The sequence below is a fragment of the Aquarana catesbeiana genome, linkage group LG13, assembly GCF_042186555.1.
Source record: "Aquarana catesbeiana isolate 2022-GZ linkage group LG13, ASM4218655v1, whole genome shotgun sequence".
Classification (NCBI taxonomy): Eukaryota; Metazoa; Chordata; class Amphibia; order Anura; family Ranidae; genus Aquarana; species Aquarana catesbeiana.
The window spans coordinates 152888978-152909305 of record NC_133336.1 but is presented as its reverse complement, the minus strand read 5'-3'; the positions used below and the strand labels follow the sequence as shown (position 1 = coordinate 152909305).

General features: G+C 43.7%; 1 protein-coding gene across 2 annotated transcripts in view; it reads left to right on the top strand.

Moving 5' to 3' along the window:
- ARG2 (arginase 2) overlaps positions 1–20328 on the top strand; it is a 1243303-nt gene that overhangs the window by 1001775 nt on the left and 221200 nt on the right. For both annotated transcript variants that reach the window (XM_073610731.1, XM_073610732.1), the window contains exon 7: positions 8108–8244. In XM_073610731.1, the coding sequence (XP_073466832.1) occupies positions 8108–8244 (137 nt within the window). The remainder of the gene's footprint in view (positions 1–8107; positions 8245–20328) is intronic.

Here is a 20328-nt window from a genome sequence, read left to right as displayed (position 1 = left end):
CTGAAAAGTGTGACTTCGAAAAACAAACCATACATTTTCTGGGACTTGTTATCTCTGACGATGGTATCTCCATGGACCCACAGAAAGTTATGTCCGTTCTGGAATGGCCTGCCCCTACAGACAGAAAAGCTGTTCAGAGGTTTGTGGGATTTGCTAATTTTTATAGAAAATGTATCAAGAACTTTTCCGGTATTATTACTCTTATCACACAATTAACCAAGCAGCACATTCCCTTCCACTGGACACCAGAAGCCCAAGAAGCCTTTGAACAATAAAAAGCTTTATTTACCTCAGTCCCCATCTTGAAGCATCCTGATCCATCCTTGGCCTATGTATTGGAGGTAGATGCTTCTGAAAAGGTAGTTGGGGCTATATTGTCCCAACGTCAGGGTCCTAAATCTTTACTCCATCCTGTAGCCTTCTTTTCCAAGAAGTTGAACCCTTCCGAGATGAAATATTATGTGGGAAACCGAGAGTTGCTGGCTATCAAAGCTGCGCTTGAAGAGCGGCGTTACCTCTTTGGAAGGAGCTTCTCACCCAATCCTCATCTTCACGGATCACAAGAACTTAGAGTACTTGAGCACGGCCAGACGATTTAGGCCTCAACAAGCAAGGTAGGCACTTTTCTTTTCCTGTTTTATGTTCCACATCACTTATCGTCCTGGCTCAAAGAATGGCAAGCCGGATGCCTTGTCCCACATGTTTAATGACCCTGTGAAATCCTTGGAACCTGATACCATTCTCCTAGCCCAGAATTTTTTACTCCCTTAAGCAGACCTGATGTCACAAATAAGAGCAGATGTGGCAAACCAACCACCTTCCCAGGACTTGGCTCTTCAATTAAGGAATGGATTTTACCTTCATGAAGAGCAAATCTTTGTCCCTGAACAATTCAGAGTTGCCATTCTAAGACGCTGCCATGATCATCCCCTAGCAGGGCATTTCAGAATCTACAAGACTGCCAATTTGATCTGTAATATCATAGATAATACTGCGCTATCCCATAAGTGGAAATGATCCCCACATGTGTTAGATAAAAAACAAATATCTCAAATCAAAAATTGAAATGTAAAATGCTGCTGCAACCTTAGATGTGAAACAACCTCCACCTTACTAACTGTACAATTTATAGGCTGCGCTGCTAGTACAAAAACATGATCATATTAACTGAAACCACCATGATTATGGATGAACACAAGTGAATTATTTCATAACATAAAATGTGCACATAAATCACATGCAAGAAATGATGAGTGAAACATTCAGTGAACAAAAAACGATTAAATAATGTCCATATAGTCATAAACTGGAAGTCTTGTGGGTATAGAAATTGATTGGATAGAGGGAGAAAGACACCCTTCCTTCAAGTGATATAAAGGTTATCTCCGTGAGGAGCGTGATGTTTAAAAGGAATTCCTCCACCTCAAGTAAGGTAAGCCCCTTACCAGATCCAAAGATCTCCTGTCAGAGAGATCATGCACACAGGTGGCTGTGTCCCCCAGCCACTGGGTCTCTGTCAGTGTGTAGATCAAAAGCCACCTCTCCAGGGAATCAACCTAAAAGGTGATTTATCCGCTCACAGACCATGGATAAATGAAAAAGAAATACTCCATAGCGTAATCCAGTTTAAAATCCACTTTAATATATAAAAGAAAAGCACTTACAATTTGTGCAGTATAAGATCGCTTCTAAAAACAATGTAGCGTCGGCCGGCTTCAGCTGCTGCCCGTTCCTTCCGGGTTCAGCGTGGTATGGTGGTGACGTCAGCACGCCGCTCCTCCCTACGCCGTTTCGACAAATTTGTCGTCTTCCTGGGGTACGGGTCCCGTTTCGACAGATTTGTCGAAACGGCGTAGGGAGGAGCGGCGTGCTGACGTCACCACCATACCACGCTGAACCCGGAAGGAACGGGCAGCAGCTGAAGCCGGCCGACGCTACATTGTTTTTAGAAGCGATCTTATACTGCACAAATTGTAAGTGCTTTTCTTTTATATATTAAAGTGGATTTTAAACTGGATTACGCTATGGAGTATTTCTTTTTCATTTATCCATGGTCTGTGAGCGGATAAATCACCTTTTAGGTTGATTCCCTGGAGAGGTGGCTTTTGATCTACACACTGACAGAGACCCAGTGGCTGGGGGACACAGCCACCTGTGTGCATGATCTCTCTGACAGGAGATCTTTGGATCTGGTAAGGGGCTTACCTTACTTGAGGTGGAGGAATTCCTTGTAAACATCACGCTCCTCACGGAGATAACCTTTATATCACTTGAAGGAAGGGTGTCTTTCTCCCTCTATCCAATCAATTTCTATACCCACAAGACTTCCAGTTTATGACTATATGGACATTATTTAATCGTTTTTTGTTCACTGAATGTTTCACTCATCATTTCTTGCATGTGATTTATGTGCACATTTTATGTTATGAAATAATTCACTTGTGTTCATCCATAATCATGGTGGTTTCAGTTAATATGATCATGTTTTTGTACTAGCAGCGCAGCCTATAAATTGTACTGCCAATTTGATCTCCCATACCTTCTGGTGGCCAGATTTAATGCAGGACTGCAAGAAATATGTTAAATCTTGTATCACATGCCTTCAAAATAAAACAGACAGAACCAGAACTTGGGGACTCTTGGAGCCTCACCCCGTACCTAAGAAACCATGGAGCATGATCTCCATGGATTTCATCGTAGAGCTCCCCCATCTGAGAACTTCACTACCATTTTTGTTGTGGCAGATCGTCTGACCAAGATGGCTCATTTCATACCCTTACAAGGAACTCCTTCCGCCACGGAGACTGCCTCACTGCCTCAGCCTTCATCAAAGAGAATGTTAAGTTACATGGTATTCCTGATAGCATTATCTCCGACCGAGGGGTACAATTCACCTCTAGATTTTGAAGGGCATTATGTGAAGCACTAAAGATTGAACTCCGCCTCTCCTCAGCATACCACCCACAAACAAATGGACAAACTGAAAGGACCAACCAAACCCTCAAGCAGTACTTACAGTGTTTTTTCTCCTTTGATCAGGATGATTGGCTATCTCTCCTCCCACTTGCAGAATTCTCATACAACAATTCCATCCACTCAGCAACCAAGAAATCACCCATTTTTGCTAATTATGGGTATCACCCCTCTTTTTTGCCGGAATTATCTGTTGAAACTCTCGTACCTGCTGTACAAGACCGATTAAACTTCTTCAGTACTAATAATCAATTATTACAGGATACAATCTGGCAATCCAGGCAAGCATCAAAAAGTTCTTCGAGAGAAAGAAAAGAGGCAACCTGAAACTGGAACCGGGGGACAAGGTCTGGTTGTCCACAGCAAATTTAAGATTAAGCTGCCCCTCGAAGAAACTTGGTCCAAAATTTTTGGGCCCCTTTCCTGTCAAAAGGAAGATTAATGTGGTAGCATTTGAACTGGTGTTACCTAAAAGTCTGAAGATACATCCAGTATTCCATGTTTCTTTATTGAAACCAACAGTGCCAAATCCCTTTCCAGACCGTGTTTCTGAAATTCCTCCTCTGATTCTCATCGAAGGTAATGAAGAATTCGAAGTGGAGGCCGTGTTGGACTGTAGACTTAGGAACAACCAAATGCAGTTCCTTGTCAAATGGAAAGGCTACGGCCCAGAGGAAAATTCTTGGGAACCAGCTTCAAATGTACATGCTCTAAGACTGGTGCAAACCTTCTTTCAATGCCACCCAGAAAAAAGAGCCCTAAAGGGCATCCGTAGGCTGCCCATAAGGGGGGGCATTATAAGAGAACTGCTCTGGCGCACACACGTACGCATGCGTGCCTTCACGGGCAACAGCGGACTTCCAGGGCGCTGATGTGCATGCGCAATGGACTGCATGCACGCGCAGGAGCGCATCCCTAACTCCAGTTCACGCCAGACGGCCTATTTAAGGGGTGCCCTGACTCACAAACAGCGCTGACTGGTCTTCAGCTGTGTCCTGATCTTCTTATTCCTGTTGTACTCTGCCTGATACCTGTTGCTGAACCCGGCTTTCCCTGACTCTGGCTCTGGACTCTGATACATTCCTGATTACCGGTTCCTGATCTCGGCTTCCGTTAGACCTTGTTTCTGCTCATGCCTTTGTACTTTTCTACCCGCCTGTTACCGAATCCAGCTATCCTTGAGACCCTGCTCCTGCTCTTCGCCTGGCTCAAACACTGCCTGTTGTCCTGCCTGTGCCACCGAGCCTACAACTCCATCTGCAAGTTCTGCAAGCAACACCTACAGGCACTTGTGTTCCTCCTGGCCCTAGCCACCATCTGTTCCACCTTCAGTGGGGCTTGGGCTGGAGATACAAGGGAGGCTGACCTCGTCATATCAAACTCCTACCAGGTACATGACACCAAGAGAGGTGAGTAGGCTAGTGCTGAAATTGAAGACAAGCGAGTGAAGTTATGTTGTAAAGTAGATATGGTCCAGAAATATTTAGACAGAATAAAGGTGGATAAAGCACCTGGACCTGATGGCATCCACCCACGGATCCTAAAAGAATTGAGCTCTGTAATTTCAAAGCCATTGTATCTAATTTTTAGGGACTCATTAATGACGGGAATAGTACCGCTGGATTGGCGCAGGGCGAACGTGGTGCCTATATTTAAAAAGGGATCAAAGTCTTTACCAAGTAACTATAGACCTGTTAGTTTAACTTCTATAGTCGGGAAGATACTGGAGCGTTTAATAAAAGACCACATAGACGAGTTCTTGCTGGAAAAAAACATTTTAAGCAACAGACAGCATGGGTTCATGAAAGACAGAAGTTGTCAGACAAACCTGATTTCTTTTTATGAAGAGGTAAGTAAAACCTTGGACAGAGGGGTGGCTGTGGACGTGGTTTATTTGGATTTTGCAAAAGCGTTCGATACAGTTCCGCACACACGGCTCATGTGTAAGTTAAAGTCTACAGGCTTGGAAATATCAGTTTGTAAATGGATAGAAAACTGGCTAAAAGACAGAATTCAGAGAGTAGTGGTTAATGATTCTTACTCTGAATGGTCTAAGGTTATCAGTGGTGTACCCCAAGGTTCAGTGCTGGGACCCTTACTCTTTAATATCTTTATAAATGATATTGGATCTGGGATCAAAAGTAACATTTCTGTCTTTGCAGATGACACCAAGCTATGCAGTGGAATAACGTCCTTACAGGATGTCTCCAATTTACAAGCTGACCTCAATGCTCTGTCTAATTGGGCGACTATGTGGCAGATGAGGTTTAATGTTGAGAAATGTAAAGTTATGCACTTGGGGGCTAAGAATATGCATGCATCATACATGCTAGGGGGAGTACAACTGGGGGAATCTGTAGTGGAGAAGGATCTGGGGGTTTTGGTAGATCATAAGCTCAATAATAGCATGCAATGCCAAGCTGCGGTTTCCAAAGCGAGCAAAGTTCTTTCTTGTATTAAGAGAGGTATGGACTCCAGAGAGAGAAATATCATTTTGCCCCTGTTCAAATCATTAGTAAGACCTCATCTGGAATATGCAGTTCAGTTTTGGACACCAGTTCTCAAAAAGGATATCGGGGAACTGGAGAAAGTGCAGGGAAGGGCAACCAAACTGATAAGAGGCATGGGGGAGCTCAGCTATGAGGAAAGATTAGAGGAACTGAATTTGTTCACTCTTGAGAAGAGGAGAATAAGGGGGGATATGATCAACATGTTTAAATATATAAGGGGTCCATATAGTGAACTTGGTGTTGAGTTATTCACTTTACGGTCAACACAGAGGACAAGGGGGCACTCTTTACGACTGGAGGAAAAGAGATTTCATCTCCAAATACGGAAAGGTTTCTTCACAGTAAGAGCTGTGAAAATGTGGAATAGACTCCCTCCAGAGGTGGTTCTGGCCAGCTCAGTAGATTGCTTTAAGAAAGGCCTGGATACTTTCCTAAATGTACATAATATAACTGGGTACTGACATTTATAGGTAAAGTTGATCCAGGGAAAATCCGATTGCCTCTCTGGGATCAGGAAGGAATTTTTTCCCCTGCTGTAGCAAATTGGAGCATGCTCTGCTGGGGTTTTTTGCCTTCCTCTGGATCAACTGTGGGTATAGTATTGGGTATATTGGATTGTACTTTTTTTTTTTTTTTTTTATGGTTGGACTGGATGGACTTGTGTCTTTTTTCAACCTGACTAACTATGTAACTATGTAACTATGTAGTTAGAAAACAATGAATCCCACTGAATGAGGTGTGTTGATAGCAAGGACAGCCTACAGCCAATGACCAAGGTGAGATGGAGATGTATGTTCACATATTTCTCATTTAAAGTCCTGAAAACCCCTTTCTTTTGCCTAACAGGGATGGAGGTTGAATGATAGGCTTATAGTTGGGTTGCAACTCCCTTTGGATTGTTGTAATATAACCCACCATGGTATATACCTGTTGGTATTGTGTCCTTTCATACCTGGGCATACCTGGTTTATACTTCAGATTATACTTTATTTCAGCATGTTTTGTGGTGTGCATCAAGGGGCTGCAGGGCTGCCTTTTGCCTGCATTTCCGGGAGCTGCGATGCTCACAGTTGCCTTTCCTATTCCCCCCATCGGTCACTCAGGCTGCATTTGATGGGGCACAAGTGGCTGCATTTGATGGGACACAAGTGGCTGCATTTGATGGGGCACAAGTGGCTGCATATAATGGGCACAAGTGGCTGCATATGATGGGCACAGTGGCTGCAATTGATGGGCACAATGGTTGCATTTGATGGGCACAGTGAGGCTGCAATTGAGTTTTTTTTTTCAGTATTTTTCAGTTTGTTTGCGCCCCCCCAAAAAAATTTTGAGCACCAGCTGCCACTGGTCAAATGTGTGACAGATGTTGATCACTGGGACAGATGTGTGCAGATGTGCACTGGGACAGATGTGTGCAGATGTGCACTGGGACAGATATGTGCAGATGATCATGGACAGATGTGGCAGATTAACATGGACAGATGTTTGCCAGATGTGCGCGGATGATCAGGGACAGATGTGCACGAATGATCACTGGGACAGATGTGCGCAGATGATCACTGGGACAGATGTGCACCAGATGAACACAGACAGATGTGCGCTAGATGATCACAGACAGATGTGGGACAGATGATCACTGGGACAGATGTGGGTCAGATGTGTGACAGGAGTTTTTTTACTGTGTGGAGACACTGTGAGGAGGCACTGTGACAGGACACTGTTTTGGGGACACTAGCTGGGGGGATCAGTGTGTAAAAAGCTGTTAAAAACAACTCTGATCCCCAGCTCGCAGCACAGATCCGCTCTCTTTCTCCTCACTGACAGGCTCTGTATGAGGAGAGGGAGAGCCGATCGCCTGGCAACGGCTCTCTATTTACATTACATGATGGCTATGATTGGACAAAGCCATCATGTAATCAGGAGGGCCAATCACAGAACCCTCCTGCCGATCGGAGATGCGCTGTGTCTGGGGGCACACGGCTGCGCAATCCCACTCCTTCTTTAGGAACATCCACTCAGAAGGACGAAATGCCCAACGGCTGTTTATATGCAGTGGCCGGGTGGGAAGAAGTTGAATAACAAACATGTCATATGTACCTGCTCAGTGCAGTGGTTTTGCACAGAGCAGCCCCTGCTCGGGTCCCTCACTGGCGCTCTTGACCCCTCCCTCCTGCCAAGTGCCCCCAGAACAAGCAGCTTGCAATAGGCTCTTTAACGTGAGCAGGCTCATTAACGTGTCTGTAACACCCAGAGTGGTGGCTTGTCCCCTCTATCTTCTCATTGGCTCACTGGCTGTGATTGGCAATGGCTCCTGCTGCTGTCTCAGCCGATGAGGAGGGAGAGCCCCCAGAGAGCCGAGGCTCTCATGCACATCGCTGGATCAAGATAGGGTTCAGGTAAGTATTAGGCGGGCTGCTAGACAGAGGAGGTTTTTTGAAGGAAAAAACCTTGAGTCTTAAGAACCACTTTAAAGACTGCCAAAGATTGTATGGTGTCTACTATTTTTTTAAAAAGTAATCTAATTGCCAGTTGAAATCTGTAGTTTGCAGATATGAGAATCAAATATTGTTCTTGCATTTCTTTGGATCTAATTATTTTATGGGTTCATGTTTTCTTCTCAATAGGAAACAAAGACCAATTCATTTAAGCTTTGACATAGATGCATTTGATCCATCCTTGGCAGCAGCTACCGGAACACCAGTAATTGGAGGGTTAACTTATAGGGAGGGAATCTATATTACAGAAGAAATACACAACACAGGTAAGTTACAATAAATTCAACTTTGAATACATAGATTAAGGTAGTGCATGCTCACCATTTTTATAATTGGATTAAGGTGGTCAATGACATCCAGTGAATGTAAAGCCATGTATCTTTCCTTTATTACCATAAAGGGAATTCACACCAGAGTCTAAAACTACCCTTTCTACAAGACAATATTGACAAGAATTGACATAATAGCACAAGCTAACTGACCCGGTTCACATATGCAAGGGGGAAATGCAGCGTATCCTGAGCTCCTGCAACGCACACTGTTCATGTGATCTACCACCGTTGTCATTGTTAAATTTAATCACACTCCAAAACAGGTTGCAAAATACAGTGCGATTGCAAGAATTGTATCCTGTGGGTATGAACACCCATGCGATCTCAATCCAGTAAGGCAAAAAAAAAAAAGACGCTGCACCTTTTTTGTGCAGTTGGCTGCGAATTGAGCCCATACAATTGAATGCAAAGAATCGCATGTGATGTGGGGGTTTCCTCTCCGAATCACATGCAGTGTCCCTCCCACACAAGTGTGAACCCAGGATAAAGACTAGTTCACACTTGTGGTTGGGGGGCAGTAAAACCACAAGGTTGAACCCCATTTTTACTGCCCCTTTGGCTAGGGGGGTGTACACATGCCACCACTATGGCAGGAATTATATCCACTGTCACATGTCCCACTACCACCCTCTAAACGCAACCTATTCAAGTTAATGGGGCCTGCAACCTCCCTGAAACTGTGTTCAATGCATGCAATTGTGATGGAGTGTGGCATTTAGGGTATCCAGGCATGGAGAGTCTTGATTCGATCCACTTCTTTCCCCTTAACCTTCCCCTACTCCTCCTTACCCCCTTCTCACATTTTCTAATGGACAATGCAAATATATTCATTCGCTATTGTCACACAACTGGGTGGGCTCAGAGCGCAGTGCTCTGCACCCTGAGCCCACCCTTTTTTTGAAGCCTATTAGACCCTGGCTGTAATCACGTGCTTCAAAAAAAAAAGCACCCTAATTGGAATCCAATCCATTCAGCGCCCTGCATGTAGATTAGGGGGCCGGACGCATAGATGGGGGGTGGCACCCGTGCGCCCCTAATAGACGGGCCGCCACTGGTCACAACTACATAAAGAATATAAAAGAAACACATACATTTTTGGTTTCTGGATTTAATATTGCTTTAAATTAAAGTGTAACTAAACCCACAACAATAAAATCCGTAAAGCATGCCTGTTATACTCGCTGTGGAACATAAGTGGAACAATCCTCCCCATTGTGCAAAAAGACTATTTGATCCTGTGTTCTCTGATCCTCTCCTTCTTTTACTGTCCCCAATCCATCTCCTGACAGAACAAAACCTTGGAGGCACTCTGTATATGCTCAGTTTGGTGTTTATTACTAGAGAGTTTATTTCATTTTTTTGGGAGGGTGCACATGATCAGCACAGGGTCAATCATCACCGTCCAGACAGAATGTCAGGAGTCATGCAGCCTCATAGAACAGTCAGAGGAGAATGAAAACTCACCCTACAAGCTTTAACCAGTGCTCAGCCAAACACTGATAGATGTCACAAGACTGCTATAGCTGCTAATGAGAAAAGGTATTTAGCAGTTTATATTTACTAAAATAATTGCATTCTCATGTTATGTGTACTATGGGAGACCAGATATAGTGAATGCAGGGTCCTGGGTTTTATTAACACTAAAAAAGTATCCCAAACATTTAACAATTTCAGTAATCTGACATGAGCTTTCATAAAATGTACAGCTATAGAATTATTTTTATTATGTATATGTATCTCTGTCATGTGCTCTCCAGTACAAACTCTCAATTTCCTCTTTGCTTTACCTAGACATTTAACCTTACAAAGGGAATAGTTGATATATCACTTGGGTGGTTGACCAGGTATAAAAACTGAGATATTTAGAGTTTAGATCTATCAAAATTGGATACATTTTCCCCAACCTGTATCCAGCTCTGGTACCTCCCCCCTCCATGTCAAAGAACATCGTCCACATCATGTGTGCCAAACATACTGGATAGAAAACCTTTCTGAATCTTTCTGCATCTTTCTCTGAGATTTCTTTTCAACCTATTTTTGCTGTTAGAAGATGGACCTACAAAACCCTCCACCATAGGATTTAGCCTTAACACACACCATACATCTGAAAGTGAGGTGGAAATACATGGCAAACTGAAATCACCACAAAGTAAATTGTTGACTTTTTTACGAAGGAGAAGTACAAAGAGAGAAAACAGGTCAATTGAGGAAGATAGGAGAAAACGAGTCTGGGGAAATACAAGTAGAGGAAAAACAATCATTAAGATTTTAATATAATTAATAAATCATATAAAATGTTGACAGGGCATAAAGGACACATCTAAAGTTTTGCCCAAACATAGGTGGGACAGGAAGTTATGGTATACAAAGATGTTGGACTACTTTCGGTGAGTACAAGTGAAAAAGATGTTTCGGATGAGGAAAGCAAAGGAAGAGAATACAGAGTTGGTAAGAAGGAGCCAGGGAGTTGAAGATGTGATGACTGGGACCTTGGTCGATTGTTAAAAGAAATTGAGGAGAAGGAAGAATGATATAGGGAGGGTAGATCTTTGCATACAAAATTAGCTAAAAAAATCCAGCCTTCTTAATCATCTGACTGTAATATATTTCCCTCTCTCTGGATTTGGTAGAAAATAATTGTGTGGGAGAACAGTGTACCACCTGATGAAAGAAAAGCTTTAATGGAGTTGAGACAAATTGATGATTTAGTAATACACTCAAACAACAAAGGTGGAAATGTTTTCCCAATGCAGGAAGATAATTGAAAATTAAGTTATGAAATGAAGTTATGAAAAAGTGGCAAGGAAACCTGAAATTGTTAGAGGAGTCTGGATACTTGAAAGGGGAAAATAACTTAAATATCCTCAGGCAAAAGAGTATACTGATCCAGTGTTCTGCATTATCCCTAAAATACCTATCATCTTGCAGGTGGGAGGTCCTATGAAGGGATTTGGGAAATATCCAACAGGTAGTGAAAAAAGTTAAATATTATGTACAGGATTCAAAACACATTTTGTAAAATTTACAAGTTAAATATAGAGAAGAAATTTATCATAGTGGATGTTGAAAGTCTCTACGCATTTAGAAGTGTGTAAAAAAATGTTGGAATGGGCATACAAAGATGAATAGGAACAAAATGACTATATATATTTATGGTCGTGGCCCTATGACCGAGACAGAAATAGATCGCATAAACACGCAACAAGACTTGCAACATAAATAGACCTGAAGTCTGCCTTGGTCATATGGTCGGTATGCCAAGAAAAGGGGGCATACCCAAGATAAATAATGGGTGATTATGGAGAAGGGTGTGCTGAGAAATGTCCTGAATAAGGGAAGGGAGGGAGGGTATTGCGCACTGGAACCAACAAGGAGCATGGGCAAGTGGGCTGCTTAAATACCCTCCGGGCTCCTTCCATAAATTCAGGCCACCATACTGGCCTTCTTATTTATGGCCATGGCCCTATGACCGAGACAGATATGGATCACATAAACACGCGACAAGACTTATAACATAAATAGACCTGAAGTGTGCCTTGGTCGTCCGGCCAGTATGCCAAGAAAAGGGGGCAAAAAGACTTAGATAGGGAAATAACTCTTTATTGGTTCTGTGGTTATTGAGCCAACTTGCTGAAGGCCTGTGCCATTTCCACCTGAGGATTGGGGATGTATGTAGCAAAGCAAGTGGACTTCCATCTGCCTAACTTCTTGATCACGTGGTCAAGCCCCAAGTTAACTAGTAGGATCCTGATGTGCCTGATAAACTGGCTGCCACTCAGAGGGCCTGTCGTAAAGGGTAGCAATGGGCTACTATCTGATTAGCTGGGTAGATGGGACAGTAGTCGGTCAAGCATCTTCACTGGGCACCAAGCGTTGTTAGTCTAAAAAAGGCTGATGTCAAACCTGGGATCGGTTTGTTGAGTTTTGGACACTGTAATATGAAGGGTGTAATGATTTTGAAAGCTAGTCAGGTGACATCTGAGCAGTATCTGCCTGCCCGTGCCATTAAAGGTAAATTCACTAGGCCACAAAAAACCGTATAAGGCCAAGTAGATGGCCGCTTGGATGACTAAGCTGGGCAAAACCCCAAACAGAAAACAGTATATGGATTTTAGACATGTCCCTAAAGATGGCACTCGTGATAGGTAGGAGTTGGTCGCTGGCTACGGGCTGATGCTTTTGGATGCAATGTAGGAGAGATCTGACTGGATGGGCCCTGAATACTGACGGCTTTCCGGGGTCCTGTAAGGACAGAAAATGTTGGATGCCGGCTAGTTACATAAATACAACAAGAGAAGGTGACGGGTCCTATAGAGGTGTACCCACTAATAATACAGATTGGATCAAACCTTATGCCACTCACCCTTATATGCTGTTGCTGTCGTAGCCAACAAGACTGGGCATACAAAAAAAGGAGCCCAGGTAAGATTACCCAGGGAGAAAGCGGCTACTAAGAAATTACAACGCAGTTTATTAAGTTCAAGGTTGAGGGATAAAAACATACTCAAAATACAAAAACATTGATAGCATCTTCACCGGTATCAGTTAATAGGATCCCACACTACTAAAGAGAAGTGTCACCATACACAGAGATTGTCGGCGGGATACCCCGCTTACTTAGTTAAGAAAGATGAATTCCAATGGAAAAACATGTATAGACAATCTGTGTGTGTATGGCCTCCACGGGTAGGAAAAAATTCAATTGAAGAAGTCATGGCTAGACTCAACGAGAAAGGCAGCTGTTACTAGGATTTATGAGGTAAGATCACAAACTTTATGCTAGTGTTTGGAGCATCTGTATCCACATAAGCCAATACTGTGATCACTAGAGTCAGTGAAGGGTGGGTGAAGGTTGCTTCTGTCAGCTATTAAGTATAGAGTCTGAAACTCCTAGTATAAAGTCGACAGTGACCACATTGAGGATGAAAAAATGCTGCTTAGGTGTCCACTGGCTGCTTTTTTGAAGAACAGGAGTCCCTTAGCCACAAGATGAATGCCTGCGTGTGTGATATTTTTCGGGTTCACTGTCATATTAAGTGCGGTCAGGTCTAAGTCAGTCAGGCAGGAGAAAAGCAATTCATCAGATATAAATACCTGAGGATACTGGCCACAGTGAATTAGGACCCAAATAGTAGACAGACTGTATGTCAGATTAGCAAGCAGGCTATTGGGTAATTGCAGCTATGCATAGCAGTTCCTATGAGAGGCATGGAGCAGAGGGCGATCCTACATTACCACATCCTGTTTGTGAATCTTCCAAGCTCATGGCCGTGATCGTGGAATCCGTGCTGTATGTCTCGGGCTATCTGTGACCAGGTGGAAAGACTCAGCAGCCTTACAGCCGTGAGAGCCGGATGGTTCACAGGGTGATTCGCGGTAGTTCCATTCAAATCTGTACGTGGTTCAGATCACCAATCATCTCACTGCAATTCCAAATGCCTATTGAATTGGGGGATTGTCTGAATGGCGTCACGTGACTGTGATGACGTCAATGCGTCTGGAATTTTTTTTTATGTGTCTGAGTGTCCATTGTCTGTTTCTCACACTTCTCTTTAGTAGTGTGAGATCCTATTAACCGATACTGGTGAAAATGTTTTTGTATATTGAGTATTTTTTTATCCCTCATCCTTGAACTTAATAAACTGTTTTGTAATTTTTATCAGCCTTTATCACTGCCCCTTGCTGCCTTAGTAGCCGGCTAGTTAGAGTCTGATGGTAGGGAAGGGGAGGCATCACCACTCCAGGAAGGTCAAACAATAGTAAACCTCTTCACCAGTTTAGAAGCCACAGGTGCTGGCAATGCATATAGCAATAGATAGGAAGTAGTTCTGGACAGCTGCACTCCAAAAAAATTGCTTTTTATTCAAAAAAACAGAATCAAAAATACATGCCACAGCAGAACAGAAGAGCTAACGCATTTCACACTACAAACAGTGCTTAATCATAGCTGATGGTATTGTGAGAAAGAGCCAGCTGCTTGTGGCAATACGATACGATACAAAGGCTAGGACATGTCTAACATCACCTGTCGCTGCTCCGGGGCAAGAGGCTAAAAACCTGCAGTAAGTGTTCCAAGCAGTGCGATAGGCCTTCAGTGTGTTGCGTGTCAAGGAGTGGTTAATGAGCTGGGTCACATTGGTGAGGTACGACTTCAGTCCATTATCAGCGATAACCAGGGTGGGACAGGAGTAGTTGTTGGGTCAGCTCTAGGTTCCTGCTGGAAAAATAAAGTAAAATTGAAATGAGACAGTGCATCTGCTGTGATATTGCATTTGCCTGGAACATGTTTGCAGTGAACATTTAACTGGTGATGGAGTGACAACTGCACCAGCCTGCGCAGGAAGGACATGATAGGGAGTGATTTGGATCTGCCCTTATTGATGATGTCGGCTGTGGCCTGATTGTCTGTAGTGAAGACCACCATTTGTCCTGTCCAGGTGTAGCCCCAGACCTGGGCAGCTGTCACGATGGGATACAGCTCGAACAGTGAAGAGGACTGAGTAAAACCAGGAATTAGGAGGAACCGGTGGTGGCCAAAAATGGCACGCGTGTCAGAGTGACGCCTAGGAATGTAAAAGAGTGTGCCTTGCCTTCTACTTTATGCTCGGCTATGGGCACGTTGAGGTTGTTAAACACTATTCTCGACCTGTCTAGGTCTACCAGGGGTGTGCCTGGTTGTCCGATGAGCAGGAAATCATCGAGGTAGTGGATGACCGTGTGACAGTGGGCCTGGTGTGATAGAATCCATGTAAGGGACTGAACAAAAACATCGAACAGCCACGGACTGCTCTTTGACCTGAAGGTTAACTTGGTGGCAAAGTAATAAGACTCTCTCTATTTAATTACCGTGCCACCGCCAGAGGGATGGCTCCATAGGGAGGAGTTTGAATGCACCTGAGATGTCTGCTTTGGACAGCCAGGTGCCGGGACCTATCTCAATGATGGCCTGGATGGCCAAGTCAACTGAAGCGTATTTGAAGGAAAATTCCTCAGAAGGAATCAGGGTGTTCAGGCTCGGGGTGTGACAGGAATGAGGCGCAGACAAATTGTACACAGCATTTGAGAACTTGCCCTTGACAAGCCCAATAGGGCTGACTCTCCATATTTGAAAAGGTGACTATGGGAAGGGACCGATGATGAAGCCTCTGTCTAGTTCCATCTGTAGCAGCGAGTCTACGGCCTGTTCATCGGTAGCCGCCGACTGGAGGTTCCTGCTTTCGTGAGTAGAGAGGGGTAGAGTGATGAAGCCGATGTGAAACCCCGCTGTGAAGCCATAAATCAGAAATATGGCCAGTGAAGGAGTGGGGTGTGTAGAGAGGTAGAACCCCAATCAATATCTGGCCTAGTCATGACTTGTTCAATTGTTTCAGTTGACAGTTGGCCTTCGGGTGTGCTTTATGGCATGCTGTGCAAACGTGCAGTAGTCGGCACTGGTTATGGGAGCATCCGCCATGATTATAATTGTTGCATATTACGGCGCCCCCTACTGAAAATGGGGAAAGACCAAATTATTAGCGAATATGGTAGCAGATCGCAGCAGATGTTGGATCTATTATAAAACAGAAAACGGGACTAGGCAGGTATTGGAACAATATAATGATTGTGCAATTATATACTAAATAACATAACGTGGTATAAATGAATTACTAAATATAGATTAAATAAATATTACAATTAAATAAAATAAAATTAATGCATGATACAGAGTACAAACAGAAAAAATTTAAAGGAAAAAAAAGGAAAATAAAGGAATATAAAGGATAAAATAAAAAATAATTGTAAAAATAAAAATAAATTAAAGATGTAAATAAATGAAATATAAATCAAACAGGACTAGGAATTTATGACGAAGCAGTTAACATCCCAATCGACATTAAGCCATATGGAATGTAACTCTTAAGGGTAAATATCCACTTTGTTTCCATTCTGGAGAGTGCTCTAATTTTGAGATTGCCTCGCCAGTGAGAGACAAAGTGGTCTATGCCCACAAACAGCATACCCCTCGGGTCTCTGTTGTGGGCCATATCATAGTGGTGAAAGACACTATGATTCAGAAAACCATTAATAATATTATTAATGTGCTCGTTAAGCCTCGCATTAAGAGCCCGTGTGGTCCGGCCCACATATTGTAACCCACAAGGGCATTGAAGAAGATACACTACCTCTGTGGTTATATAGGTCACAAATGGTCTGATGATATATGTCTGTTTTGTTGTATTCGAGGTGAAGTCCAAAATTCTCCTAGTTTAGTGACTGTTGTGACTGTTCAATTGGCAGACACGACACCTGCCACATTTGTGGAAACCCACAAGATGGTGGAAAAAAGAAGGTCTCTAGAATGTCTTGCACTACCCTAGTATTGATAGAAGATGCACCCCTATATACAACCTGGGGTTTGGGTGGAAGTAATGGCTCTAAACCACTATCATTAAGAAGAATGTGCCAATGCCTTTGGATGATACGTTTGATAGTATAGTGCTGGAAGGAATAGGCCGTGATGAATGGTAAGTCAGAGACATTTTGACCAGGAGTTTTAATCCTATCCATTAACAGGGAACTAAGATCTCTTTCTTTTATCTTTTCCATGATGTTAAGAAGGTCTTTTGGATTATATCCTTTGTCAACAAATCTCCGAAACAGAACTGTACACTGTGAATTGTAATCCTCTATATTAGTACAATTCCTCCTAATTCTGAGAAATTGGCTTTTGGGGATCCCATCTAGCCATGCTTTGTAGTGACAGCTGTCCTTAGAAATATAAGCATTTTGATCAGTGTTTTTAAAGAAGGTGGAGTTAGTTACGTTTCCTGCTTCAACCTTGATGTTCAAATCCAGGAAATGTATCTCGGTTTGGCTGATTTCATAGTTCAAAAAAATTCCTCTCTCATTTTGATTGAGAGAATCCAAAAAATGTATGAGCGAAGTGTGATCACCCTTTCCCAAGCTGTCACTATGGTCTGCACATCAGAAACTGCTGTGGATAGGGAGGAGACCATGGAATGCAGCTGGGAGATGGCCCCAGAGATGGACTGCAGGGATGCCTGTTGGGCACTGGGCCCTGCAGTGGCTGTCAGCAGGAAGAGGAGCCTGAAGAGCTCTGCCTTCCTGGCGGTAGCAGGGTAGGGAATGACCTTGCATCTGAGCTCAGCTGTGAGCTTGGGGCTGGTCCATGCCCAGAGGGACTGCACGCTGCCGCTCTCTGAGCCAGTGGAGGGGCGGGTGTGAAGTCATCACTGTTGGCCTGCGACATGGCTTCGACTATAAGACAAAAAGAGGGTCCATGTGTTAAGAAAAGGGGTAGTCAGTAGGTTAGTGAACGAAGTGGGATACAGAAACTCAGAAGAGAAGAAGTACAGGGTAAGAAATGACAGGCGCAGAGAGGAGCCAACTGGGTTCTATTGAGTAGAACCCTGTAGAGTGAAAATTTAGAAAACTCAAAAGATTGCGTGCCAACCGAGGTAAGCCAGGAGGTGACTGGCCAGGTAACCAATGCCAGGGTGCCTGTTTGTGCTGAGCACAAACCTGTAGACGAGAGCCCCAGTGCGTACTGGGGCAATCAGCTGAAGTCTGGTACGGCCTATGTAGGAATGTTGTGGTCTGTAGACGGGGATGTATGCTCGGTTTGCTAACATTTGCACTGTCAGCAAACTCAACGTTGTAGCGGCCTTGTCTGCGTAGGTGAAGGGTGGTCCTTCGAAAACAGAGTGTAATGCAGAAACACGTGACAATAACTAATGCCTGATGAGCATGTCAAATTGTGTATGTGTGAAATGTACACTGAAAGGGGTGCTGCAGAATAATGTGACAGAAGAACCCGTGAACTACACACTTAACTGGTGCCCTAGTAGCAAGGTCCTGGTATTGATGGAGACTTGGTCAACCGGAAAACCTGTGGTGAGAGTGACATAAGTGTAACATGTATATTCCTTTTACCTGAAACAAACTGTCCCACCCCTGTCATGCCCCTGGCCCTGTTGAAGATGCAAACAATATGTTCTCCCCTTCTTTTTTTTATTCTTACCTGAGGAGATAACGTCCAACCTGATGCAGGATGGAACTTGAACTCGACTGACCTAAGGGAGAAATGACAGAGAAAATAATGAGTGGCTCGCATGCCACTGGAGATGAATGGACAACTGAGTGCTGCTACATGTTTGTGTGGCTGATTGTGTGTCACTGGATTGTGCTTGCAATGATTGCAAGAACTTAAGCTTGGATACGTGCTTGTACGTAGGTGCGTGCCGCAAGATCTTTTGTGCTACTGGAGATGTGGTTGCAAAGTTGCAAGTGTCTCAATGATTTGCAAATGTATGTGCTGCAGGAGACGTGTTTACAGAAACTGCAAGTATCCGTGCTGCAGGAGATGTGGTAGTAATGGGTTACAAGTGTCAGGGTTGTTGAAGACGTTGCGTGGTTGCAAGTGTCTCAATGGTTTGCAATTGTCTGTGCTGCAGGAGACGTGGTTACAGAGACTGCAAGTGTCTGTGCTTCAGGAGACATGGCTGCAAATGGGTTAAGAGTGTCTGTGCTGCAGGGGACGTGGTTGCAATGTTAACAGTGTCAGGGATGCTGAAGACGTGGTTGCAGAGGAGCACCCTGAAAACATCTTCTGGTACAGCCATCAACTGGAGACCTACCGCGGTGTACCCACCCCCACCACAGGATACTTTCAAGGCTTTTTATACTCCTAATGGAGGTAAGCGCTCTGTGAGCATTCAGCTTTTGCGAAGATTTATATACTGAGAAGAACCTGTTATCACTTTTTAGAAGAACCACTTTACTTTTACTTGTTTGGACATTTTGTTTGCATTTCACTTTATTGGACTATATTATTGCATTTATTGGAATTTTAGACTTTATCACTTTAGGAAATTGCGCTGATCACTTCCCTCTTTATTTGCTTGTCAGTCCTGCCTACTTAAGCCATCCAGCCCAGATGATCTCTGCCTTCGCCCTGGTCACATCTCTAGAGACACTCTCCTGTGTTCCTGTTAAAGACTTGCTTGGCTGACATTACTTCTGGCTCCAGATCCTGCTTGCTGTTCTACTACACTCATCTCTGGCTCCCTTGCATTTTGGCTTGTCTGACTATCCGTTCCAGTTCCTGAACTTTGACCTTTTTATTATTCTTATTAAACAAGTGTGATTTAACTGTGCTTCTGTCTCGGTCTGATTCATGGTTTCTGACATTCTGGTTTTGGGTGGAATTGCTCTGCTTTTGGGCCAGGTTTCAGCATTTAATGAGGGTGAGCCATCTTTTTGCAGGAGTTTCAGTTTTTGGCTTTAGTTGCATCATTGTTGTGTGGTATTTCGGTCTCAAAACTTGTGGTCTGACTGCCCAGGGGAGATGGGAGTCGAGGGGGATTCCCTCCCATTTGCAATATGGTTTACCCCACCCTTTTCTGGACAAAAGTTTTTTAGACATGTTGAAATTTCCTATATGATGTTATAAAGTCCAGAGGGGGTATCCATAGCTATTCCAGACTTCCCCCCCTCCCCCTTCCTGTCCATTCTTGCGAATAGGTTACTGCCACATATGTCCCATCTTGTACATGCATACCAGGCAGGCTTTATCCCTCAGAGAGAGACCAGAGACAACACTATAAGGGCGATAGATTTGATTCACTTCACCCACAATTCTAACTATCCACCCTTAGACACATTGGTTTGGGGGAATGAATGCAGGCCAGGATACAGTCATTATATACTGGTCCTACAGCGGCAGTGTTGGTTAACAGAGCCCGATCAGAGTATTTTCCTCTGTCCAATGGGATGAGACAGGGCTGCCCCCTCTCTCTATTGTTGTTCACTCTAACTCTAGAACCTTTTCTCTGCAAAGTCAGATCAGACCCCACAAGTAGCAGACTACGCGTTTCAAATATGTGCCTAGGATCGCTGCTTATGCGAATGACCTTTTATTCTTTCTTACCAACCCGGAGGTTTCATACTATCTTTACTCCGATGTTTTGATCAGTACGAGTGTCTCTCTAATTTTTAAATAAACTACGCTAAATGTGA